Here is a 27,289-nt window from a genome sequence, read left to right as displayed (position 1 = left end):
TTCCTGGCTCCCTACAACCGATGCAAGTAGTGCGTCCCCCAGCCAGTTTGAAAACCGAAGAACACCCCTACATTTCCAAATTCCCCCCAGGATTGGTACTGCCACGGCAGAGGACCACTGGGTCCACCTCCTCTAACATCAGAGATGAGACAGGAGGTTGGCGAGGAGGCCAGGAGGGGACATAGGTGATGTGGGACAGGGGGTGGGAGAGCCATTGTCCACCTTTCCCCCAGACCCAGAGCTGCTCCTGAACTGATGCTGGGTATGGCAGGTGGTCTCCCAGGGAACAGAAGCCTCTCTGAGGGTCTCACCCATCCCCCACTGAGGCACTTTCCCCATAGGTCTGCAGTGGGGATGGGTGGCTTGGGCCTTACTTGTCCAGGATGGCATTCTCGTGCTGCCGGAGTTTGTCAATCACGGGCTGTATCCCCAGCATCAGGAACTCGTACCGCAGATGCAGGCGGAACTCCAGATTATCCTGGGGGTCACCAAGGGGGTACTAGGCTCACCGGCTGGTCTCCATTTCTGCAAGAGTCCCCCAGTGGTCCCTCACGGCCACTCCAGTTCCACCACATCCCCAGCAGCAAATGCATCGGAACTGCTTCAGGTCCCAGAGCAGCAAGGAGGGGTTGGGGGAGTCATCCTTTCACCTTGTTAGTCACCCACTTTAGGTCTCCTGCCTCACTTCTTTTACGTCCTTCACCAGCTTTCTCTAAGATTTGGCCTCAAAGAGCGGTGCTGAAGAGCGATACAGAGCACACGCTTTGGAACCAGACAGATCTTGGTTCCAGTCCCTGCTCTGTCACTTACCAGCTTTGTGACTCTGCAGAAGGCTTAGTTTTCTCATCAGTTAAATGGGCATGACATTACCTACCTAACAAGAATGATATTCATAAAAACTACCTAATGAGATATGGTTAGCAACTAATCAGAACAGATGTCAGTATAAATAGCTGGTACTGAGCCAGGTGATGTCAGCATCTTGCTGCTGCTGCTGCTGCTAAGTTGCTTCAGTCGTTTCCAACTCTGTGCGACCCCATAGACGGCAGCCCACCAGGCTCCCCCGTCCCTGGGATTCTCTAGGCAAGAACACTGGAGTGGGTTGCCATGTCCTTCTCCAATGCATGAAAGTGAGAAGTGAAAGTGAAGTCGCTCAACTGTGTCCAACTCTTAACGACCCCATGGACTGCAGCCTACCAGGCTCCTCCATCCATGTGATTTTCCAGGCAAGAGTACTGGAGTGGGGTGCCATCGCCTTTTCCGTGTCAGCATCTTAGGGACAGGTAATTCCCTCAACCTATCTCACTTAATTCAGGTCATCAGGATGGGATGCAAAAAAAAAGAGAGTATGCTGGCAAAAAACAGGGGCAAGCAGAGATCATTAAGTTGCCCCTTTTGACCTTCAACAAGCTGACCTTCACCGAGGCATCAGACTGCCTTAGAATTTGGGGAGTTCACCTGCTCTTCAAGTTCATCTTCCATTTTTCTATTTTTAAGGTCTGGGAATCTCATTCTGACCCCATTCTGAAGGAAAATCAGAAGTTGCATGTCCTAACAGAAGATTCTAGAAGACTATGACTGGCCAACTCAGAAATCAGTCCAGAAACAGTATTTAGAAAGCTCTAGAAAGAAGAGCCAACACTTGTCCTCCTCCTATAAATGATCCCCCGCCATCCTAAGCCATCATCAGCCAGACAAGCTTGGGTTTTGCCCATGACACACATAATCCACGGCGCCACCCATGCAGGAAGCTCCCCAGGAACCCCTCCTTCTTGGTGTCCAGTGCAGGGGGCAAGATGTGATTCAGACAATCTGAAGACACAATGATGGCGGCGGCAGCCACACCGACCCTCTGCCACCTCCCCAGGCAGCACTCACGCCCTCTTCCCAGGCCAGAAAGTCAGAGCACAGCAAGGACACGGAGAAGAGGCCTTACCTCTCCAGCGCCAGCATTGAGGACAGCGTTGATGAAGGACATGATGGCTGTTTTCAGGTTCACTTCATCCCGGTATCGGCCCAGACTCCGGTCCAGCTCGTTCAGCAGGGTCTGGATGGAAAGGCAGGACCGAAAAGGAGGGAGGGATCAGGATCCTACAGGTCCAGCCTCACACCTTTGCTCCCACCGTTCCAACCACCCAGAATGCTGCATTCATTCTCTGTACCTGATCTATCCAACTCATCTTGAACGTTCTCTAAGCTCACCTTTTCCAAGAAGTGTCCTTTGCCTCTCCACACCTCAGCCCCAGTCCTGCCTTATTCCTCTCCCACTCAGCCTTGGGGACTTGCTCTATTTTGCTAGGTGATGCCAAAATGCTGTTTCAGCACTTTACAGCTGTTTACAGCTCATCAGCCCTCCATATCCATGGGTTCAACCAACCCCACATTAAAAAATAAATATATACATATCTATTTTATATTTCAGAAAGATTCAAAAACAAAATTTGAATGTGCTGTGCACTGGCAACTGTTTACATAGCATTTATATTTTATTTACAGTTATTTACAGAGATTTACATTATGGCACATATCAGAAGTAATCCAGAGATGACTTAAAGTGTAAGGAAGGATATGCGTAGGTTATATGCAAATAGTGCACAGCTATAAGAGATTTGAGGATGCACAGATTTTGGTCCCTGTGAGGGTCCTGGAGGAGGAACCCCAGAGGATACAGAGAGTAACTGTATTCACTCTCAGCTCCTTAAAATGGCATGGTCACTACCTTTCATCTCCTTTGTATATTCTGCAAAGGGTCCAGGGTCACTTTCCAAACAGAGTGGGTGCTTTAAAATGTTTGATGACAGAATAAGCGTGTAGTCAATTCTGGTGGACAAACCAGAAAGTTTGTGGTGACACGTCATATCTGTTGAGACTTACTCTGTACCAAGACACTAAACTTCTTGTCTGTCTCTTTACTGGAGCAGTCAGGCAGAAGAAAAGGCACTAGTATGGCCTGAGCTCCCGGGACTGGTCGCAGCGTTCCCAAAGTAGGCACTGGTCCAGGCTTATGCCCTAACACCTTTTATTTCACCTGGCCACGCCGAGCAGTGTGTGGGATCTTAGTTCCCTGACTAAGGATTGAACCGGTGTCCCTGCAGTGGAAGTGCAGAGTCTTAACCACTGGACCCCCAGGGAAGTTCTGAGGCCTAAAATCTTGATTCGAACAATGGCATTCAATTCAATAATTCTTGATGGAGCCCCCGTCTGAGCCAGGTACTGGGCTCAGAGTTGTAGAGCCACAAAAACGAAGCAGAGCAATGTTCTATCCTCTAGGAACCCATGGTCTAGGTAAGAGTGCATTATCCCAGCCAAACCCCCCTCTCTTAAGGGCCCTCGGGGCTTCTTACATAGGCCCTCCACCAGGCCCTTACCTGGAAGCGCGTCCGCTCGGCCGCATACACCTGGTAGTGGAGCATGGCCTGCAGTACCTTCTTGTGACCACCGGGCACCAGACACACAGCGCCCAGGATCTCCAGCACGGCCACCTTGGTCTTGCTGTTCTCCGTGCGCAGGCTCTGGGCGATGGTGCTGATGGCCTCGGGCTGCGCCAGCACGTGCGCCCGCCCCTGGGAATTGTTCATCAGCGCCTTGATGCAGCCAATGAGGGAGGTGTGGATGCGGCTCTCGCAGGTGGCGTGGTCCATGCTCCGGAGGAAGTTCAGCAGACAGGTCAGGCCCTCCAACTCGATGAAGCGGGTCACAAACCTGCCCAGACCAGAGCCATCAGCCAAACAGGTACCCTGCATTTGCATATTATTCTGTCTGCATTTTGCAAATAGCTACCCCTTATCTAGGGACCACTGTGTCCCACCTGAAGAAGCCACTTGGTTCATTTATAAAGTTTATCTAAAGCACTAATCCCTCCGTGGTTGCTATATGGTCAACTTATTAGGGCTTCCAACGAAGATCATGGCATCCGGTCCCATCACTTCATGGCAAATAGATGGGGAAACAGTGGAAACAGTGTCAGACTTTATTTTGGGGGCCTCCAAAATCACTGTAGATGGTGACTGCAGCCATGAATTTAAAAGACACTTACTCCTTGGAAGAAAAGTTATGAGCAACCTAGATAGCATATTCAAAAGCAGAGATATTACTTGGCCGACTAAGGTCCATCTAGTCAAGGCTGTGGTTTTTCCAGTAGTCATGTATGGATGTGAGAGTTGGACTGTGAAGAAGGCTGAGAGCTGAAGAATTGATGCGTTTGAACTGTGGTGTTGGAGAAGACTCTTGAGAGTCCCTTGGACTGCAAGCAGATCCAACCAGTCCGTTCTGAAGGAGATCAACTCTGGGATTTGTTTGGAAGGAATGATGCTAAAGCTGAAACTCCAGTACTTTGGCCATCTCATGCGAAGAGTTGACTCATTGGAAAAGACTTTGATGCTGGAAGGGATTGGGGGCAGGAGAAGAAGGGAACAACAGAGGATGAGATGGCTGGATGGCATCACTGACTCGATGGATGTGAGTCTGAGTGAACTCCAGAAGTTGGTGATGGACAGGGAGGCCTGGTGTGCTGCAATTCATGGGGTCGCAAAGAGTCGGACACGACTGAGTGACTGAACTGAACTGAACTGATGGCTCAGATAGTAAAGAACCCACCTGCAATGCAGGAGACCTGGGTTCAATCCCTGGGTCAGGAAGATCCCCTGGAGAAGGAAATGGCAACCCACTCCAGTATTCTTGCCTGGAGAATCCCATGGACAGAAGAGCCTGGCAGGCTACAGTCCACAGAGTTGCAAAGAGTCGGACATAACTGAGCAACTAACACTTTCACTTTCAAAGCACTGAAGAGCTTATGCTTTAGAACTGTGGTGCTGGTGAAGACTTTTAAAGAGCCCCTTGGACTGCAAGGAGATCAAACCAGCCAATCCTAAAGGAAATCAATCCTGAATATTCATTAGAAAAAATGATGCTGAAGCTCCAATACTTTGGCCACCTGATGTGAACAGCCAACTCTTTGGAAAAGACTCTGATACTGGGAAGGACTGAGGGCAGGAGGAGAAGGGGACGACAGAGGATGAGATGGTTGGACATAAGTTTGAGCAAACTCTGGGAGACAGTGAAGGACAGGGAAGCCTGGTGTGCTGCAGTCCATGAGGTCGCAAAGAGTTGGACATCACTTAACAACTGAACAACCACAAAGCCCTAAAATCCTTACCACCTCACAAGGGACTCACATCTCGTTTGCATTTTAAATACTGTGCATTTGCACACCACTGACTGCCATTTACACAACTACGAAGGTATACATGTGAAAGAGATGATTATGATAATTATTAGGATAATTATCATGGCTGTTAAACCTGAAGACTCATTACCAGTGAGGATGGGAATGCAGAGAATTATAAGCAAACAAGGAAGACTTCCAGAGAGGGGAGACATCAGAGTCACTGCATCAAGGGATCAAGGCTGGGGAAGGCACTCTTTAAGGGATCCCTAAGAAAACATCTGAGTTAGCTTAAATGTTAGCAAAAAACATTATAAACCATGTAGTGCAGGAGTTCTTAACCTGGAATATGTGTTCCCCTAAGCGGTCTATGGCTAATGAACTTCCATGGGAAACAAAAGATACACTTTTGGGGGGTAATCTCTACCTTGAATTTAGCATTTCTCTCAGTGAAGAATGTAAACCATAAAATATAGTGGCATTATCAGAATTTCTGACTTTCTCACCCAAAGAAATCACAGCTATTTTCATCTCAAATTGCAGCTGTTACAGATATCTCAAAATATCATTTCCACTCATCAGCACTTCAAAGTTATGGTGGTTGCTAGCTCTTTTTATTTAAGGCATAAAGCAGTACATTTACTGCTATCTCACCAATGTTTAAAATTTGGTGGCTGTATTTCAGTTTAATTGGTTCATTTTTAAACCTTATCTAGTTCTATGTATTTTATTATTTAGAAACATCATTCTAATAAGCAGTCAGTAGGTTTCATCTGGGTACCAAAGTCATCCATGGCACGCAAGTGTGCATGCCTACACACACACACACAAAGGCTTAAAACCCTTGATTTAGTAGAACAATAATTAATGATCTGAGGACATGCCATAAGTGAAGCTGAGGGAAGCACTCTATATAATGAAGACATTTGACTCCAAGGGCATCTGTGAGCATTTCTACATGATTATATAAATATACTTAGAAAAATAGAATGCATTAAGTTGTTAAAAATAGCTATCATTTACTTTTTTTCTATTATACACTTTTACGTATCCCACAAAATTTCCACCATGACTATGTGTGACATTTGTAATCAGAATTTGATTAAGAGAAAGAAGAACAGATGGAAGTGGGAGATGAACTGGGCAACATCCCCTCAACCCTTCTACTTCCTGACTTTCTCAACCTTCCTGTATCCCCTTTCTAAATCAGACCCCCACCCCACCTGAGCAACAAGCAGGGGTTAGGGAGCCCCTGTTCTCCATGAGGCTCCGCTTCCAGGCTCCTGGGGCAGAAAGGTCAGCCTAGACCACACACATACACACACACACACAGAGGCAGACTCGTGTGTTGGTAACAACTGGCCCTCTGGAGAAAGAAACAGGCCTGACTGTGCTGTTGGCCAATTTCTATGGTATAAATACTCCCAGCACAGCTGACTTCCAGCTAGTCATGTGATGCCACTGAATGTGGAGCTGGGGAGACATGCACTGTTCACATACTCCCGCCAGGCACACACGCCGGCTGCAATTTCAGTGGGCACACACGAGTGTATAGGAAAATGTCGTCAAATCATCAGGCAGTTAAGGAGTGATAAGTTTCAAGTTCTTAATTACCTTTGGTTTTTATGTCATTTTTAAAATCACGAGTTGATATAATTTACATTTTAATCATAGTTTTAACAAGCAGCTTGCAAAACTGCTGAAAATTTAACAGTTGCCTCCCCTAAGCCGGAATGAGCCCGTTGCCAGACACGAGAGGAGCCTGTGGCTCTCTTGGGCCCTTTCACGATGTGGCCCGGGACGCAGGGAGTGGTTCTTTTCAGTCCTGGAGACAGCCACCACCTGCTTGCCCGCTCCCACGCTCGATGGAGAAATCTCATCTGGAGACAGCACATCGCCCTCTAGTGGCCAGCGTAGTTCTCACCCACTCTCACCTCCCTGGTGGGGCTCCTCCCTACTCAGCGCTCTTGAGCACCTTGCCAGTACGCCCACCTCTGGACCGGAGGTTTACCCCATCTTCCTATGTTCATCCGCCCTCCCCAACATGCTCATCTTCTGGAAGCATCCCAGCTCCTCAGAGAGAGGGGGGGAGTGGGAGCCCAGATGTGAAAGAGGGTGAAGTAAGCACGAGGGGATGCTGAGAGTGGAGTCGGCCAAGGGGCCTGGGATGGGAGCAGGGCTCTGTGTGAGGCCTCGAGAAGCTGAGGGGCCCACTGGGGGAGGGCCGTAAGAGGAGCGAGGGAAGGGGCACACCTCATAGGCTGTGTGCGGAGGGCAGTCTTCAGGTCTTCCACGACTTGGTTCCTCATCTCCGTCTCCTCCTCATCAAACGCGTACAGACTCTGCATCTGAGGTCAGAAAAAGCGACAGAGGTCGCGCTGGGCTGCCTGTCTCCCAGCTCCCTGCACCCCAGCCTGCCTGTGAACCAGGGGCCACCCTCGCCTCAGGAAGGGTGAGGCCCCACCAAATGGTTTACTGAGACAAGGGTGTCAGGCTCTGAGAAGACCCAGGTTCCAGTCCCGGGCTTCACTTTCCTCATCTGTAAAATGGGGAGAATGATTAGCCTGTTTCTCAAGCCTGGGTGATCTGCGCATCATTAATCACTATTTCAATGGTTTGGGGTCTCTATAAAGTCACACAGGGGAGGGAGGGGTCATGATACAATCTTGGGAATAGCTGGAAAGCTGCTGATCCCCGGATGTGGGCTGCAGGGGAACATGAGAGCCACCCCCCGACCCCCCACAGCCTTTCCAGGTGGGGCCGGGGCAGGACAGGCGGAGGCTCACCGCAGCCATGGAGTTGATGCGGTCGATGTAGTAGTCAGGCCAGCTGGTCGCCAGCTTGTTGGGGTCCTCCTGCTCCTGGAACAAGAGGAAGGGTTGTATGGACCACCTGGCAAGACAGGCCCACGGTCTGGAGTCCTGAGCTTCATTCCAGGTCCGCATTCAGGTTCATCTTCCAGCCCCGCCTAGGCGGGGTGACTTTGAGGGAGTCACAGAAGCCCCCTAGGCTTCTGCTTCTTCCCCAGCAAGACGCAGATCACGAATATCCGAACCTCAGGACCGGATAATGACATGGGCAGAAACCATGCAGGTATACACACTTTCAACTAACAATATATATGGTTAAAAATAATTTATTTTTTTCCCCCCGTCATACTTGTTCTGACTCCATGTAATGAAACACGACTTTCAGTCTGCTGAATCTAATGAAAATGTGCACTTGTACTTTGTACATCTACTTTTTCAGGCTTCATTTTTTCTGATATCATTCTCACTCTATTTTACAAAACAGTATCAGTCAGTGACAGTCTGGACCTTTAAAAAACTTGGTCTTTCGGAGTTTTGAAAAATATTGATTGATATTAAGCATTTGGTGTAGTGCCTGGCACAGAGTAGGTGCTCAATAAATTGTAACTTTGAAAAAGGAGAGAAAGAGATTCCCTCCCCCACAACCCAAAGTCCTGGGTTTTGGAAAGGGGGTGGGGGATGGGGTCTGTGCAGCCAGAAGGCAGAGCGCTAATCAGATCCAGCCCTCAGGTCCCAAGAGAAAGCCTCAACTCCTCCCCAGCAGTGGGCAGGAATGATGGGAATTGGACAAGCATTGGTGCAGATTGAAAGTTCAGACCCCTCCTCCGGCCAGTGGGTCTGTTCTTCACACTCCCTCCTCCTTCCTGTCTCTGTCCCATTTGGGTGCTCCCCTTTATTGGCTTTCTACCAATTTCCTGCTTTCAAATTAGCATGAAACACTTACCTCCTCAAGCACCTTCCTGAGGGACCACCTGCCTGCCAGCCAGCCTGGACTTCACCCTGCATCTTTCAGTCCCATCCCCTTGAGTTTCATGATTTTGTTTCTTAAAATCCAAGAGTTTAAATTTCTTAACTCTTAAAATTTTAGATCAGTGTGAAACCTGCTTTGATTGGGTCTTTGTGACTTCACCTACCTGTACGCCTGAAGCCACGAGGCTCCCGTAACTGAGGCCTCTGTAAGCTTCTGCCTTAAAGAGGGGATCACAGCACATAAACAAATGTATCATGAAACACACACTTCCCTGCCTTCACTGGCTTCCCATTTAGCCACTCAATGTGCATTTAATGAGCACATACTCCATGCCAATCACTGCTATGAGCCCTGAAAGTACTGAACAAAGAGCCATCCAAGTAATAGCCTGTCTGATACCAGAGACAGGGTGATCAGTGCCCTGTGGTAGGACTGTCCACTGTGGGCCCTGGAAACGAGAGCGGGAGTTACCTAACACAGAGGGCCAATGGGGAAGATGGTGTGGGGGTCTGAGAGGCCTGAGCTGAGTTACTCAAGATTACTGAGGCTGAGACAAGGGGAGAGTGTCACAGGCAGAGCAAGTGCCGTGTGGAAAGATGGGGAGTGAAAGTGTATTGGGAGATGACAGTCTGGTCTGGAAGGTGGTGAGAAGCGTCCTTACATTTTAGTACATTTTTATGGGACCTCCATCGTAAATCGATTTGGAAAGTGGGGAATCACGAGGGAAGATGAATTACTCCTGAAATTCGTTTTCTCCTCCTTTCCTTCTTTATTTCTATACTGTGAGTTTTTTAAAGATCTGCTCTCCTCATAATAAGACTCCTGGGCACAGAGCATGGTATTCTGCAGCTGCTTAATAAATGCCTTGACTATACTAGATGGTGGCTTGCAGTGCCCGCAGATTTTCAGCAGGCTGGCCTTCCAGCATCAGCGCAGCCACTCGTCATGCTGGCTGGCAACTCTGGGTGAGGCCATCGCCCCTCCAGGCCTTCCTTGTGGCCTGTGCAGAATAAAAAACTGGGCTGGGTTGCTCCTCAGTCCCTTCCAATTCTAGAAGAGTGACCAACTTTACAAGCTTGGTCTGGCCCAGGATGGAGCCTAGGATGGAACAAATATCCCAAGCAAGAAGACTAAGAGAAGAGCCAAAATGGGCTTCAGGGAGCATGAAGGAGAAGCAGTCTCACACTGCCCTAGACCTGCCCATCTTCTCCCAGGAGGGAGACTTCTAAGCTTTTGGGTGCTGGAATAGCAGGTTCCAACTCCCAAACCTCTGTGCGTTGAAGTGAAGGGATGAAGCTGCAAGCCTGGGAGATGAGAGGGTGGAGGGATGGGGAGGAAAGTGGGCCAAGGAAAGAAAAATAGAGTGAAAGAAACAGACAGGCTAAAACATTGGGTTGGCCAAAAAGCTTGTTTGAGTTTTTCTATAAGACATTATGGAAAAACCAGAATAAACCTTATGGCCAACCCAACAGAAAGGAGGCGAGAGAGACTTAGAAAGAGATGAGGTGAGAGAGGCGGAGGGAAGGAGGAAGGGAGAGGAAAGCACAGCCACTGAGAAAGTGGAGGGGAGAGAGAAAACCCAGCTCAGTCCTGACTGCAGCCCGGCACACCCTGCTAGGGAGGACAGCAGTCAGGAGGCTGACACCTTTTAATGAAGGTTGGGGGGTGCGTAGAGCAGAGACTGGTGTGTGTCCCTGACCCGCGTGCTGCCCTGGGACAGGGACACGGCCTGGGACGTGGCCCAGGCTAAAGGTCCAGCAGAGACCAGTCACTTCCCTAAAACCAGTCCTTCCAACAGAGCTGCCCCCGCGTACCGCTCAGGGTGGCATGCCCTCCCCGCGTGCGCACAGCCACGGAAAGGGAATCTGGGTTTGTCATTGCGCATCTCCCTGACCCGGCACCCCTCCTGGAACCCAGAAGAACAGCTTAACCCTCTGCGTGTAAGCTCCATGAGAGCAGGGATTATTTTCGTCCTGATTCATTCACTGTTGCTCCTCCGACACCTAGAATGGAATGATGCTGGTGTGGAACAAAGGCTTGCGAAATGAATGAGCGAGCGTGGAAGCAAGAGCTGCCCGAGCTGCGGACCCTGCGGGGCAGTGGAAGGGGTCAGAGAGGGTACCTTCTTCTTGCTGCAGTAGATCTGCCATTTCTTCTCAGGGGGCAGTGCAAATACAGCCTCCCGGTTTTTGTCAGTGAGATCCAATTCATCCTGCAAAGACACAAAAACACGTCTGAAACCCAGAGATGGCTGATCTTAGGATATTCAACCTATAGGAAATTAGTTTCCTCAAATTCCTCAGCCTGCTGTCTTCCTTCAAAGAGCGTCAAAGATACGATACGGCAATTCTTTCTCTTGAAGCACAGAGCCATCCTCCCATCCCGTTGCATCAAGCCCTCAAGCTTCTATCCAGGCTTCCTTCACTCCCTGTCCCCGCCCCTGGCTCCTCCCCATCCAAGGCCCTGTTCCCGCCCATCTCCTGCATTGCTCCGCAAGCTCCTAGTCCTCCTGCCTGGAGTTTCTTGTCTTCTTCCTCTTGTCCTTCTTAGGCTGGTCAACACCATAAATCAAGACTTGACAAAGAAAGAAATCCGTCTACCAATCCAGTCTGTTGTTATTAATTTATGATTTGGGTGGCCGCATCTGATCTTAGTTGTGGTACTTGGAATTTTCCTTGCATCATGCGAGATCTTTCCTTGCAGCAGCATGGACTCTCTAGTTGTGGCATGGGACTCCAGAGTGCATGGGGCTCAGGAATTGCTGTGCACAGGTTTTAGCTGCCCTGCAGCATGTGGGATCTTAGTTCCCCAACCAGGTATCAAACCTGCATCCCCTGCCTTACAAAGTAGATTCTTAACCACTGGACCACCAGGGACGTCCCCTGATCCACTTCCCTCTTGGCCTCCCATCCTTCAAGTCTCTGTCCCTTTAAGTGTGTCCCCCAGAAAGTCTCTGGCTCCCCAACCCCACCATTGGCCCCAGCATAGTTGAGGAGACCTGATAAAGATGAGGAGCTGGGAAACTCATCTAACTCAACTAACTCATCTAACTCACCAATTCATCAACTCATCTAACTCAGCCTCCTGCTAAGGAGGGCACCCTGTGCCATGGGAGGTGTTGGTCTGCTTCCCATGGAGGTGTGCCCAACAGACAGCCCTCCAGCTGTACCACCACCCAGACCATGCCATGCACACACAAGGCTGGGCTCCAGAGGTGAACCCACACTTCCCTGGGAGCCAGACTGAGAAGTTTCTGACATCATCAAGTTTCAGGTAACTCTGTAGGTAGTGTGGGATGACTGTTTTAGGTTTAGCTATGGTGAATGGTGCCTAAAAGGCTCTCTTACTGAAAATTATTCTCCTGTGATTCGTGAGCTATGCCAGGACTCAACAAAAAAAGTAAATAAATAAGTAAAAGTTAATGAGCCGGGGAAACATAATGGGCCTTTCAACAATTCTTCAAAGAATTTTTTTTTAATAAAAGCAAAACTTACATTAAGACCAAAAATAGCATATTACTAATCTTTGCATTTTCTAAAATGATAGCGAACGTAATATCTAACTAAGTACAAGTCTTAAGTATATCTATGCTGCTAAGTCGCTTCAGTCGTGTCCAACTCTGTGTGACCCCATAGACGGCAGCCTACCAGGCTCCCCCGTCCCTGGGATTCTCCAGGCGAGAACATGGGAGTGGGTTGCCATTTCCTTCTCCAATGCATGAAAATGAAAAGTGAAAGTGAAGTTGCTCAGTCGTGTCTGACTCTTCGCAACCCCATGGACTGCAGCCTACCAGGCTCCTCCGCCCATGGGATTTTCCAGGCAAGAGTACTGGAGTGGGGTGCCGTTGTCCTCTCCGAGTATATCTATACCTGTATTCAATGAGAACCTTTTAGACTTTCCTTCACAGAGACCTGACCTGTCCAACAGAAATATGAGCCACATTAAAAAAATTTTTTTCTAGTCACATTAAAAAATTATGAAGGAATAGTTGAATTTAATTTTAATAATGTGTGATAAGTCGATTCAGTCGTGTCTGACTCTTTGTGACTGCATGGACCGCAGCCGGCCAGGCTCCTCTGTCCATGGGATTCTCCAGGCAAGAATACTGGAGTGGATTGCCATGCCCTCCTCCAGGGGATCTTCCCCACCCAGGAATCAAACCCGTGTCTCTTGCATCTCCTGCATTGGCAGGTGGGTTCTTTGCCACTAGCGTCACCTGGGTATCTTGTATTTAACCCAAAGTATCTAAAATAGAGTCACTTTAACATGTAATCAACGTAAAAGAAAAAGATCAATGAGCTATTTTCTTTTTTTTTTTTTCAAAGTTATGAAAATCTGCTGTGGATTTCCCATCTTGGTTCAGACCAGTCATGTTTCAAGTGTCACCAGCCCCATGTGACCGGCAGCTGCCATCCTGAGTGGCACCTACAGAGACAACTTGAATCTATGCCCACCAGGTCACCTGCTTTTTGAACTAAAGACTCCTGTAGATCAAATGCTAAAGAAAAGTTATTCCCTGGAACCACTCTCTACATATCCCAGGAATGTTTCCAGACCCTGCTCGAGGTTTCTGAAGCATTTCCTTTCTGTGGTCAGAATCAGAAATTAGAGAGAGTTCTGTGTGCTTGCCACTGCTTGGCACACTGCACCCTCTCCCGCTTTTGCTTATGCAGGTAGTTCTACCCAACCGGCGCTCCTGGCCCACCCGCCCCACAGTCTAATGCCCACGCTCAGAGTTGGCATCGTCCGGCAAGCCTTCTACAGGTAGGAACATCCGTCCCTACCTGAATCCAGAGCTGTTGTGTTCAACTTTGTATTCTGGTTATTTAGACACTCGTCTTTTCTCACCAGTGGTCTCTGCCACTAAATCAAATGGCATTTCTTGATCATTTGGTGGGTTTAGCCCTGGTAACCTATGACTCTGTGGACCACCCACTTCTTCTTGAGTCTCTTTCCTTGTTTCCTGGACAATCACACCTTTGGGCCATCCCTTCTGCTTTGCTCTATGCTCCTCTTGGGACCCCTGACTGACTTCTCCTCCTCTCTCCTATCACCCAGCGTTGAAGTGATGGTGCCTCAGGGCACCATCCTGAGTCCTCTTCTCCCCTCCTTGTATGCTTCCTCTGGTGACTCATTCACAAGTCATTCCCAAGGACTCAGTGACAATCCTAAATCCTCGCAGCCCCCCAGTGTCCTGAGCGCCCAATCCTGGCACCCAACTGCCTTTGCACCAATCAACTTGATGGCCCTCAGGTGCCTCATACACTCATGCACGTGTGACAGTGTGCCAGGCACTGTTCTCAGTGCTTAAAGTTTATTCATTACATTTGCAACAACCCATTTTATAGATGAGGAAACTGATGCACAGCAAACACACGCAAACTGAGTCCATCATCCCAGTCCCCTCAGCCTGGGTCTCCTTGGCACATCCTGTCCTGTTGAGGGTCTCACCATCCACCCAGATCCTCATGCAAGAAGCCTGGTATTCCCTGACTCCTATTCACTCATTAGTCCCAACAAGTCCTATTATACTTCCTTCTCAGTGGCTCCTGAATCTGTCCACTTATCCCCATTTCCACGGCGAACACTTTAGTCCAAGCTACCATCCTCCACAGCTTGGGTTTGCACCAAGAGCCCCTAAATGGTCTACACAGTGCTTTTGGCGCCAATAAAGTACCCCAGATGGTCTTTTTAGAAAAGTATATTGAAGAACCTCAAACCCCTGCTTAACCTTTTCAGTGGCTTTCTATCACATCTAGGATTGAATCCCAAATCCTCAGATATTCTCATCATAATGGTACCCCCCAAAGGACCCAGCTTTTTCCTACTTGAGACTCTCACATCTGCTGCTTCTTCTGGCAGGGACTCCATGGCATTATTCTGCATCTCCATTCACTTACCTGACCATTACTCTGTTTTAAGATCTGTCACTGCTTCAGGGGACCCATCAGGACCCTGAATCTAGAAGAAGGCTCTCTGCTAGACACTCCCACAGACCACCCCCCCAAAACATTCCCTCTCAAGACACTCTCTACACTCATCATTACTGTTCAAGACCCGCCTTCTCATTAGACTTCATATTCCTGGGGGGAGGGGCTGCGCCAACCCATTTTAGTGGGTCCATCACTAAATCCCTGGCAGCCCACGGAGCCCAGTAACACGTCAGTCTCTCAAATATTTTTCGTTTGATCAATACCTCACGCTAGCCTGCAGACGAGACAAGTCTGACTCATCCTTGTTTTTTGCCAAAGTACCTAGTAAGAAACCCTGCCACTTACGCTCAATAAATATTTGGAGACCAAAAGGGCCAAAGGAAGGAACACTGCTTGCCATGTCCTTCTTTCAAAACTCATGTACTCTTCTCAGGAAGATGACCCTGACTGGGATAATGTAAGAAATATACTGGGTTGGCCAAAAAGTTCCTTTGGGTTCTTCTGTAAGATGTTATGGAAGAACCTGAACGAACTTTATGGCCAACCCAACATTTCTTTTTTTAAAAAAAATCTGTTTTGGTGTTTTGTGCCATCATACTTTTTTTTTTTTTTAACTTTTTATTGTGCATTGGGGTATAGTCCATTAACAAACAATGTTATGATACTTCCAGATAAACAGCAAAGGGACTCAGCCATACACATATATGTATCCACTTTCTCCCAAACTCCCCTCCCGTCCAGGCTGCCACATATGAGCAGAGCTCCCTGTGCTGCACAGCAGGTCATTGTTGGTTATCCATCTTAAATATAGCAGTGTCAACCTAATATTTCTGATCTTCATTCCCAGTTCCCGTCTTAGAGTTCCTAAACCCTTCGGAATTTCATGAATGATAGAACTGACAGGAATATCTCTTGTTCCTGACATAGAGCTCCTAAACCCCTTGGAATTTCCTGGGTGATAGAAGTCCCTTTTCTCCTGTGGCAGTGACTCTCCGTGGACCCTAGAGAGCTTCAGGGTGGGGGCTGGTCACCAGAAGGATCAGGCCTTGATTAGAAGCCTTGAACTTTCAGGCCTACTCCCCAAACTCTGAGCAGGGAAGGGTTATAGATGGAGCTAAAAATCTATCATACCATTACAAATGAACTTATTTACAAAACAGACTCAGAGGACGAACTTATGGATACTAGTGGGGAAGGGTGGGAGAAAGGGATGATTAGGGTGTTTGGGATGGACACATACACACAGCTGTATTTAAAGCGGATAAGCAGCAAGGTCCTCCTGCACAGCACAGGGAACGCTGCTCAGTGTCGTGTGGCAGCCTGAATGGGACGGGAGCTTGGGGGAGAGGGGATGCATATATGCGTATGGCTGAGCACCTGAAGCTATCGCAGCTTTGCTAATCACCTATGAGCAGCAGTAGTAATAGTATGTCGGTCACTCAGTTGTGTCCGACTCTCTGCAACCCCGTGGACTGTGGCCTGCCAGGCTCCTCTGTCCATGGAGAAGCAGGCAAGATACTGAAGTGGGCTGTCATTCCCTTCTCCAGGGGATCTTGCTAACCCAGGGATGGAACCAGGGTCTCCGGCATTGCAGGCAGACTTTTTACTCTTTTAGTCACCAGTTCAGCTGAGTCACTCAGTCATGTCCGACTCTTTGCCACCCCATGGACTGCAGCACGCCAGGCTTCCCTGTCCATCACCAAGTTCTGGAGCTTGCTCAAACTCATGTCCATCAAGTCGGTGATGCCATCCAACCATCTCATCCTCTGTCATCCCCTTCACCTCCTGCCTTCATCTTTCCCAGCATCACGGTCTTTTCCAGTGAGTCAGTTCTTCACATCAGGTGGCCAAAGTACTGGAGTTTCCGTTTCAGCATCAGTCCTTCCAATGAATATTCAGGACTGATTTCCTTTAGGATTGACTGGTTGGATCTCCTTCCTGTCCAAGGAACTCTCAAGAATCTTGTCTAGCACCGCAATTCAAAAGCATCAATTCTTTGGCGCTCAGCCATCTTTATGGTCCAACTCTCACATCCATACCTGACTACTGGAAAAAACCATAGCTTTGACTACACAGACCTTTGTCAGCAAAATAATGTCTCTGCTTTTTAATATGCTCTCTAGGTTTGTCATAGCTTTTCTTCCAAGGTCACCAGGGAAGCCCCATAATCAGCTATACTACAATGTAAAATAAAAAGTGAGGAAAAAATCTATCTTGCTGAAACCATCATAAAAGCCCCCAGAATGGCAAGGCTCAGAGAGCTTCTGGGTGGGTACATGCATCCACGTGATGGGAGGGTGGGACACCCCGGATCCCAGAGGGACAGATGCTCCTGGGCTCAGGACAGGAACCTTACCCTTCTGGGCTTTACACTCCGTATGCCTTCCTCTGGCTGTTCACTTGTATTCTCTATCATCTCCTTTATACTAAACTGGTAACAGTACATAAAGTGTCTCCTAGTTCTGAGAGCCATTCTAGCAAATCACCACACTTGCAGAGGAGATCTTGGGGACTCGTGGTTTGTAGCCACGTGGGACAGAAGCATAGGAAAACTGGGACCCACCACCTCTGATGGGTGTATGAAGTAAGGGGCAGTCTCGTGGATCTGAGCCCAGAACCTGTGGGCTCTGTGCTCACTCTGGGCAGTTAGTGTCAGAATGGAGTTGCATTGCAGGACATCCAATTGACTTCCACAGAAAACTGGCGAACTGCTTCATGTGGAAAATGGTGTTAGCAGTATTTGAGTGAAAAATTGATCTCAGCAGGACTGACAAACACGGATCAGGCTTCAGATATTATTCTACACAAGCAAAGGAAAGTGTCAGTCACTCAGTTGTGTCCAAGTCTTTGTGACCCCCGTAGACTGTAGCCCACCAGGCTCCTCTGTCCATGGGATTTTCCAGGCAAGAATACTGGAGTGGGTTGCCATTTCCTATCTCCCACCCCTGGCTCCACTCCGAGGAAAGGCATAACTCGGGACAGTGAGTTTTCCTGAACCTGATGTGGTGAGGAAGGTGGATGGATCGCTTTTTCTCCCACAGGCATTGCTGCATCTTACGGTGGTCCTGTGCTTGGAAGAGCTGGATTGTCTTCATCAGATACATCCATGACCAAATCCAAGGAGGAAACCTTGTTCCAATCATGTTGCATCGTTTCTCTGCAGGCCAGCCATGAGAATGAGTGACCAAGAGCTGATGGGAGATGACCCTGTGGTTACAGCTCGCTCTCCCAGGGGTTCAGGCCCGAGTCCTGGGCACAGACCCTGCTCCCCAGTCTGGGAATTTCTTTGGTGTGCAGGCTTTGTCTCACCACCAGACCTCCAAAGAGAAGAATCATGCCTTCTTCCTGTTCTCTTTGTGGTCAGAACAGGATGTTTCACACACAGGGTGCTGCTGTGGTCTAAACGGGTATCACAGAGTCCGGAAGAGCTGCCGCCAGTATGAATGACAGAGCTCTGTCTGCCACAGGCTAGACATGGGGTATTATCATCCCAGCCCCAATCCAGGTGTCTTTCAGGCATTTCTATCTCCTTGTTTCTAATCATCCCTTGATTTGAGACTTGCGGTTGCCCAGGAGGAGAGGATTGGAGGAAGGATGGAGCGGGAGGTTGGGGTTAGCAGATGCTGCTGCTGCTGCTGCTGCTGCTAAGTCACTTCAGTTGTGTCCGACTCTGTGTGACCCCATAGACGGCAGCCCACCAGGCTCCCCCATCCCTGGGAATGCTAGTTATTATATACAGGATGCGTAAATGACAAGGTCCTACTGCACAGCAGAGAACCATACTCAATATCCTGTGATAAACCATCATGGAAAAGAATAGAAAAAAAGAATATATACACAGGTATAACTGAATCACACTGCTGTACAGCAGAAACTAACACAACACTGTAAATCAACTATACTTCAATTAAAAAACCATCCCCTAAATCTAAAAAGAAATGATACCAATGAACTTACACAACAGAAAGAGACTCACAGGCTTGGAGAATAAACTTATGGTTGCTGGAGCAGGAGGAAGGATGATGGGAGGAAGAGATAGTTAAGGAGTTTGGGGTGGACATGAACACACAGCAATATTTAAAGTAGATAACCAGCAAGGACCTGCTGTATAGCACATGGAACTCTGCTCAGTGTTACACGGCAGCCTGGATGGGAGGGGAGTTTGGGGGAGAATGGACACTTCCATATGTATGGCTGAGTCCCTTTGCTGTTCACCTGAAACGATCACAATACTGTTAATCGGCTATGCTCCAATATAAAATTTAAAGTTTTTTTTTTTTTTTTTAAATCCTGTTCTGAGGTACCCAGAATCTGCCTACAGAATTCCACCTGTTTCTTATGTCTGAGATAAGAAGATCCCGGGGAAATTCCAGCCAGCAGATGAGAAAAAGGTATCAAGCATTCTGACGTTCTCTGAGGCTCCTCGGTGCCGACTTCACAAAGCCTGCACCTGCTCCTCTCATGGGAGCCTACTGCTGCCCGGCGAGGTCAAGAGTCCAGTGGAGATATGATGAAGGTCCATCTTCTGGGGACAGGCTTCACGGTGTCCACCCCAGTGCTGGCTGTTTCTCCCCCACAGCTGAGGTGCTCTGGGACCCGTCTCAGCCAAAAGCAGAGTTTCAGCAAGTGAAGATCTCGGCACACAGGCCCCCGCCCTCAGTCTGGCTCCTTCTGCTCCTGCTGGGGCCCGCCACTCCATGGCCAAGCCCTCCCTGCCCCGCCCCCTCACTCTGCCCCGCCCCTCACTCTGCCCCCACCCCTCACCCTGCCCCACCCCCTCACCCTGCCCCGCCCCACCCCCTTCACTCTGCCTCTGCCCCTCACTCTGCCCCGCCCCCTACCCCGCCCCCTCACTCTGCCCCACCCCACTCTGCCCCTGCCCCGCCCCCTCATTCTGCCCCGCCCCTCATCCTGCCCCGCCCCCTCACTCACCACCAGCTCTGCAAAGCGGATGTTCAGCTCCTCTGGGTTGGGGATAGGACTGGAGAACTCCATGTACTGCAGAGGGTGGTTGTCCCGGAGGTTGATCTCAGGGAGGTCACTGCCCCCAAAGCAGCACAGGAAGCCCAGGCCATGGCGGCTCCTCTTGCGGGGGGCCATGGTCACTGCAGGCCAGGGGCACAGTCTGCAGGCAGATGCTCTAGGTCCTCATCGTGATCTGGGTAGAACAGAGAGGACAGAGTAGTCAGGCCTGGCAGCCAGGTGGGCTGGGACGTGGCTGCTCTGCCACCATAACTTCTTTAGCCAACTCTCAGGGGCCTCTGACCCCACAGCCAAGCTCCTTCTTTCTCCCACAGCTGCAAACACTTGCATATTCTCCCTCTGTGCCCTGAGAGAAGATGGGAGGGCTGTAGTCACAGAATGTGACTTCCAGGGCAGAGGTGGCACTACCCACTACCCACTCTTACTGTACAGATGGGAATCCTGTTCCCCGTCCACTGGCAGACCATTTTCCTACAGGGCTTCCTTATTCATGTGAATATTCCAGGGTCTGGGGATACCTGCTTTAAAGGTGTCATCCAATGGGGAGGGAAGGGCTGAATTCAGCTGGCAGGGGAGCTAATTACATGGCCTGGCTCCTGCAGTGCGGGCCTCCATGGGAGCAGAGGACGGAAGGCTTGCACAGCTTTCTTCCCAGCCTGCTGTAGCCAGGCATGTCTAGATGAATGTGAAATATCAACAGGGTGTGGGTTCACCCGTCAATCCAGAAGGGCTGACCTTCGGGAGCCATTAGAGTGAACCCTGGGTAAAGAAACGGGGCTGATCATTGGAATGGTGTTCAACCAAGAGTGATGGGAATCTGGGCAAATGTGCTTTCCATACAGACCGAGAACAGAGGACACCACCATGGCTAGAGCCCGGAACTGAGAGACACCCAACAGACGGGTGGTCACTGGAACAGAAAGGATTAAGTGGGAAAGCCTAGTTCTATCATGACCAGCCTAAGGATGAACATTGGCCCTAGTCATTGAGGCCACATAGCTTCCAGGTGGATTAAGTCCAGTTATCCACGCACGGGCTTCGTAAATGGGCCAAATGATCCTTGACCAATGCTTCCTCAACGTGGTTTCAGATCTGGGTAGGTTCAGCAGAAAGACCATTGTTTACCCACCACACTGCTGCTCAACATACTCTCTCCATACCTTTGTATCTTAAGTTTTGAATATAAATCAGATTCTACCTTTATTCTACCTTTATATTCTACAGATATTCTATCTGTAATGGCTGTGATATAGCACAGGTTTGGGGACAGGATTTTATTAAATTGTGGGTATATAACATGAAGTTTACTATTTTACCATTTTTCATGTGTATAGTTCAGTGGCAATAAATCCATTGACCTTGCTCTGCAACCATCACCACCATTCATCTCTATTAGTTTTTCCATCTTGTAAAACAGAAACTCTGTACTCATTAATCACTTCCCATTTCCCTCTCCCCTCAGCCCCTAGCAACCACCACTCTACTCTGTCTCTAAGAATTTGACAACTCTCAGTATCTCATATGAGTAGAATCCTACAGCAGTCGTCTTTTCTGTGACTGGCCTATTTCACTTGGCATAATGTCCTCAAGGTTCGTACAAGCTGGAGCAGAATTTCCTTCCTTTTTAAGGCTGCATAATATTCCACTGTATGCAGAGACCACATTTTGTTTAGCCATTCATCTGTTGACAGGCACTGGCGTTGCTTCCTCCTTTTGGCTATCGTGAAGAACGCTGCTACCAATGCATACAAATATCTGTTTGTGTCCCTGCTTTCAGTGCTTCGGGTAATATCCCCAAAGGGGTCAAGGTATTTTTAAGTTGTTTGTCCTATATCTAGGTCATTAACGGAATGATCAGAATGTCCCCTTGGTCTTCAGTTACATCACTGCTCTAAATGTTGACCACAACAAGGACACAGACAAGCCCAGATGACACAGCTTCCTCGTCTGGGAATGCCAAAGAACTAGTCATTAACGCTCTCAAGGGACAGTCCTTCAACCAGCTTTGAACCCCGTGGACTGATCTAGCCCTCTTTTTTTTGTTTGTTTGCTTTTTCGTTCTTTTTGACCTCACTGTGCAGCATGAGGGATCTTAGTTCCCCCACCAGAGATTTAACCTGTGTCCCCTGCACTGGAAACATGGAGTCTTAACCACTGGACCACCAGGGAAGTCCCTGCCCTCTTTTCTTAAAAGACACCACAGGAGATTGTTTCCTGAGTCCTTGGGGAGCTCCAAATATGTCAAATCTAAGGCATTCCCTTGAACCAAATTCTAGAACCTTATTGAAAAAAGATAACTGTGGCATAACTTGTTCCTAGTGAACCCAAGGTAACTCAAGGAGAACACTGCTTTACTTCCTAAACCCTAACAAACTAGCTAATAAATTAATCATCTGAGCTAGCCTCCCATATAAGGCATGATGCATGTTACTCATCATTCAAGAGGTGTTTTTATTGATTCCATTTTATCTCTTTTTTTGGGAGGGTGCACCACAAAGCATCTGGGATCTTAGTTTTCCCACCAGGTATCGAACCCACACCCTTTGCATTGGAAAGTGAAGTTTCAACCACTGACCCACCAAGGAAGTCCCTACTTTATCCTTCTTTATTAACTTTGTGACAGACGTTTTAAATGTTTGCTAGCATTTATTAAATGTATTTGGTATACATGTACAATGGAATATTACTCAGCCATTAAAAAGAATGAAGTAATGCCATTTGCAGGGACTTGGATGGGTCTAGAGATTGTGATACTGACTGAGGTCAGAGAAATATCATATGATATCACTTACATGTAGATCTAGAATATGATACAAATGGACTTATTTAAAAGGGAGAAATAGACTCACAGACTTAGAGAATGAACTTTCGGTTGGAGGAGGAGAGGAAGGAATAGTTGGGGATTTTGGAATTGACATGTACACACTGCTCTATTTGAAATGGATATCCATCAAGGACCTACTGTATAGCACAGGGAACTCTGCTCAGTGTTCTATAACAACCTAATTGGGAAAAGAATTTGAAAGAGAATAGATACACGCATATGTTAAGAAAAAGAATAAATCAACCATATTGTTACAGTAAAAAATAATAAGTATATTGTTACATTAAATGTATATGAACATAGAACTTAAAAAATTTTTTCTAAGGATTATTTTTCAAAGACATTAAGAAATACTGCCCTATACAATCTAAGAGTTATGTTTTATATATCTAAACTTCAGGTTATTCATTCAAAGGGATTTGATCCTTCCTTCCTTTTACCTATCAATTTATCAGATTAGGAGTTTGGGATTAACACAGACACACTACTATATATTAATGGATAGCCAACAAAGACTTACTGTGGAGCACAGAGAACTATATGCAATATTCTGTAACAACCTATAGGGGAAAATAATCTGAAAAAAAAGATACATATGTGTGTATAACCAAAATCACTTTGTAGTTACGCTTGAAACTAACACAACATTGTATATCAACTATACTTCAATTAAAAAAAAAGACTTTTTAGTAGACCCAGGGATACCTAAAATAACATACTATCTGAGCCTGCCTGATATTACTGGCCATCTTTTCTAGGTTTGCACATTGTCTCCACAGCTACAGTGAAGGCTCTCTGAGGACAGGAGCCCTGCCTCCTGCTTATTTGACACCCCCCGCCTTTATGGCTAATAAAAGGCCTTGTGCTTAGTAGGTGCTCAATAATATTTTTTTGGTCAATTGGGAAAAAAAAAAAACAAAACTGTGCTTATGGAGACAGAAAAGACGGGCCTTTATCAATCAGTCAAGAAATACTGATTGAAATCTGATTCCTGGTAGTTAAGACATCAAGAACCCTTGAAGGGAACAAGGGGATAGTCTCGAAGGTGGAGGAAGCAGCTAGCAGGCTAGTGCAGAATCCTGGTTTATGTCAGCAAAGACCTGGAACAGGCTGGTAGCTGAGGACATCAAGGGAGGAAGGGAGACACTGAGGCTTTCCAGGGGACTTGATAGCCAATGGGCAGGAGTGGGTGGGACAAAACCCTGGCCCCCGAGTGTCAGGCTCGGTAAAGCACTACTTCCATAGGTAGATAGGGGTGGGCCTCCCTGGGTCCCCTGCCCATCATCCGTTTGGGATGTTGATGCAGGCTCCAGGTCAGGTCCCGTGGGCAAGACTGCTTTGCTGGGGACACAGAGCATGGAAGGGCAGGTCCCAGAGGTGGGATGAGATGGGCTGGACGGCATGACAGGGTTCTCGGGAGGGATGGCTGATGTCTGGGAGGAACTGTGAACTCTAAGCCTGCTCTAGGTCTTTGCCAACATACACCAGGATTCTGCACTAGCCTGCCAGCTGCTTCCTCTACCTCCAGACTGTGCCCTTGTTCCTCTCAAGGGTTCCTGGTGGCTTAAGTACTGGGAATCAGAGACTGCAGTCACTGCCCCTGCGAACTCTCTTCTGTCGTCACCTCCTCGACTTCTCTCGCCCCAGTCTCCCTCCTGGTCCTTCTTTGCCCTTCAGTGCCTGAACCAGGCTTTCCTGGGGTGGGCGTCAGGGGCAGGGCTGACATACAGCTGGAGCATCCCAGTTGTCTTACACCCACGTTCACAGCTGTGACCCCTGAGTGGTTGGCACCAGGCCCATACCTGTCTTTAAATATTTTTAAGGTCTCGCCTGAGTATGAGGAGTAAGGTGGAGTGGCCTCAGGAGGAGAGAAGAAGGAAGTAGACACAGATCTCCAAACGGGAAGCGACGGCCCCACAGAGAAGGGCCTTAACCAACCCTCCCTCCTCCCGACTCCCCCCCCCCCCACCCTCTGCCGCGCTGCATATTTGCCCTTTTAAGGGCGGCCTGCTCCACTGCTCCTGCTCCTGAGTGTTTATGTTCCTGAGGGTGTCCTCCTCCCCAGGAACCCTTAGGTCTGTCCCTCCTTTTCTTGGGGCCCCTTCTGAACCTCCAAGACTAAAACCATAAGCCCTAAGCTGGAAAGCATCTAGCTTCAAGGGAGAGATCTGAAAATTGAGGTACCAGAAGGAAATGCCTTCTCTGAGGCCACATAACAATGGGGACAGAGCTGGGGCTGAAGACCAGGATGCCAGCGTCCAGGCTGTGGTCCGGTCACTGCCTCCCAGAGCGCCTCTTCCAAACATCAATGCCCTTTGTTCCCATCTTGCCCCAGCCCCCAAAGCAGCCTCCCCCTACCTCCCAGAGAAGATCAGACTCTGCGGCTCAGTATAGAAATAGCTCCAGGGAGTTCCCTGGTGGTCCAGCGGTTAGGCCTTGGCGATTTCACAGCTGAGCCCCAGGTTCAATTCCCGTTTGGGGAACTGAAATCCCAAAAGCTGTGTGGCACAGCCAAAAAATAAACAAAAATAAAATCCAAAATAGTATTTAAAAAAAAAAGAAAGAAAGAAAGAAATTGCTCCTGTAAATAAGGTCCTTTCTAGACCAGGAGAGGGTATGAAGATTCCAAAGGCTGCCTGCTTCTCCTCTCCTCGGGGGAACTGCCTCCATCACCCACCACCCCAGTTTCTCTCCCACCCCTACTCTAATCCTTCCTCCACTCCAGCAGAGGCTCTGAAGTCAGGCAGACTGGGGTTTGACTCCTGGCTCTGCCTTCCCAGCTGGGTGACCCTGAGCATGAGGTCTTAACCCCCAAGAACCCCAGGTTCCTCATCTGTGACATCAAAGCAATAATAGCATCTTCCTCATGCGGTTTCAGTGAAGAATAAATGATCTAATGTAAGTAAAACGCCAGGAGTACCCCAGACATTCATTAAAGAAGGCCGACACCGCTGCTGTGACTTCGGTATCACTATGACCAGCAAGGTGAGACTGGCCCTCCCCAAAGTCTGAACCATGAGCCCTTCCCCGGACACAGATGGGGCCACCAAGGCCTGGCGTTGAAGGAACTTGCTTAGCCAGATTTAAGCAGCCACCCACCTTTGCCTTCAGTAACTGGGAAGCCTGGACCAGAGTGGGCAGGACTCTCCCTCAGGCTCTGAGTGACCTCTAGTTGGAAAGATAAACCCTTGTCATTGACCCTGGGCAGGGAGTGGAAAGGTGGAAGTGGCCAGCGCCATTCATTTCCGCAAAGTCTCTTTTACGAAGAGGAGCAATGGAGGAGAACTGAGAAGCAATATGGAAGAACAGGAAGGCACAACAGAACAAAACCCAGAGGACTAGGACCTGGGTCTGAGAGACTGGACTTGCGCCCGCCCGGCCCCCACCACCCACCTTTCTCTCCAGGGAAACTTCCCCCACACCAATAGCTCCAGGCCCTACACTTCCCGTCTGCCTGCTTCGTCCTGCATCCCTGTCTTCCCAGGACCGTCTGCCCCTAAACACAGACCAGCTGGCCTACAACATCAGATCGTCGGGGCGCCGCCCACTGGCCCTCCTGTAACTCTCTCAGGGTCTCCGCTAGTCCTCTGGGTGTGACCGGACTCCACTTCCTCATGGTCACACGCTCCACGCTGTGAAGAAAGCACAGCTTCTTAACTCCGGGGACGGGCCGAGCCACGAGGCAGCAGCGGGTCGGGGGCCACAGTGCCGTCCCCTCGGGGCCTCGGTTTCCCCCCAGTGCTGTGTCCCCGTTGGACTGAAGACCTCCGAGGGCCCCTTTAGCCCTGACTGTCCACACTGCCTGGCTCAACCTCCTTCGCCAAGATTCCCCCAGAGGCTGTCCTCAGCGCCCCTGGGCGCTCCTCCCACATTCCACCCCAGGCCAGGAAGTGCTTCCTCTTACTTGAGCCCAGAACTCCCATTTGGTTTTTAAAGATGAAAATCCTAACCTTTAACCCCAAGCCCTGGCCCCTAGGACCTCGACTCACCAGTTTTTATTTACATTAATTAAAGCTTCAAAATTCCAGTATCATTAGTGCTTACTCCTAAGTCTTAAGTGAAAGCAGAACAATATTAGTACTTGAGACTTTGGTATTTGCTGGCCACGGGGCTATAGCTACCCCTGATGCTCTGAGATGGAAGGCACCAACTTAAAGAAGTTATCTAAAGGAAAAACAAACAAAAAACCTTTGGTTCAGAGAAGTTAAGTAACTTGCCTAAAGACACACAGTTAGTGATGTCATAGCTAGGATTCAAACACATGACTGACTATAAAGCTGCTGCTGCTGCTGCTGCTAAGTCGCTTTAGTCGTGTCCGACTCTGTGCGACCCCATAGACAGCAGCCCACCAGGCTCCCCCGTCCCTGGGATTCTCCAAGCAAGAACACTGGAGTGGGTTGCCATTTCCTTCTCCAATGCATGAAAGTGCAAAGTGAAAGTGAAGTCGCTCAGTCATGTCCGACCCTTAGCGACCCCATGGACTGCAGCCTACTAGGCTCCTCCGTCCATGGGATTCTCCAGGCAAGAGTACTGGAGTGGGTGCCATTGCCTTCTCCGGACTCTAAAGCTATAGACCACTAAGCCAGAGGGCATGTGTCCATGGAA

At 48.7% G+C, this 27,289-nt stretch overlaps 1 protein-coding gene across 7 annotated transcripts in view; it reads right to left on the bottom strand.

The window, feature by feature from the left end:
- DAAM2 (dishevelled associated activator of morphogenesis 2) overlaps positions 1 to 27,289 on the bottom strand; it is a 130,990-nt gene that overhangs the window by 33,957 nt on the left and 69,744 nt on the right. For all 7 annotated transcript variants that reach the window (XR_009597570.1, XM_042237110.2, XM_060403169.1 and 4 more), the window contains exons 2-8: positions 19,810 to 20,035; positions 11,067 to 11,156; positions 7,951 to 8,025; positions 7,418 to 7,512; positions 3,369 to 3,702; positions 1,937 to 2,047; positions 375 to 478 (exon numbers count right to left, since the gene is read on the bottom strand). Coding sequence is in view for 6 of the 7 variants with exons in the window: in XM_042237110.2 (XP_042093044.1) it covers positions 375 to 478; positions 1,937 to 2,047; positions 3,369 to 3,702; positions 7,418 to 7,512; positions 7,951 to 8,025; positions 11,067 to 11,156; positions 19,810 to 19,977 (977 nt within the window). In the remaining variant the exon portion in view is untranslated. The remainder of the gene's footprint in view (positions 1 to 374; positions 479 to 1,936; positions 2,048 to 3,368; positions 3,703 to 7,417; positions 7,513 to 7,950; positions 8,026 to 11,066; positions 11,157 to 19,809; positions 20,036 to 27,289) is intronic.

This window comes from Ovis aries, chromosome 20 (genome assembly GCF_016772045.2).
Source record: "Ovis aries strain OAR_USU_Benz2616 breed Rambouillet chromosome 20, ARS-UI_Ramb_v3.0, whole genome shotgun sequence".
Taxonomy (NCBI): Eukaryota; Metazoa; Chordata; class Mammalia; order Artiodactyla; family Bovidae; genus Ovis; species Ovis aries.
This window is presented reverse-complemented; position numbering and strand designations above follow the sequence as displayed.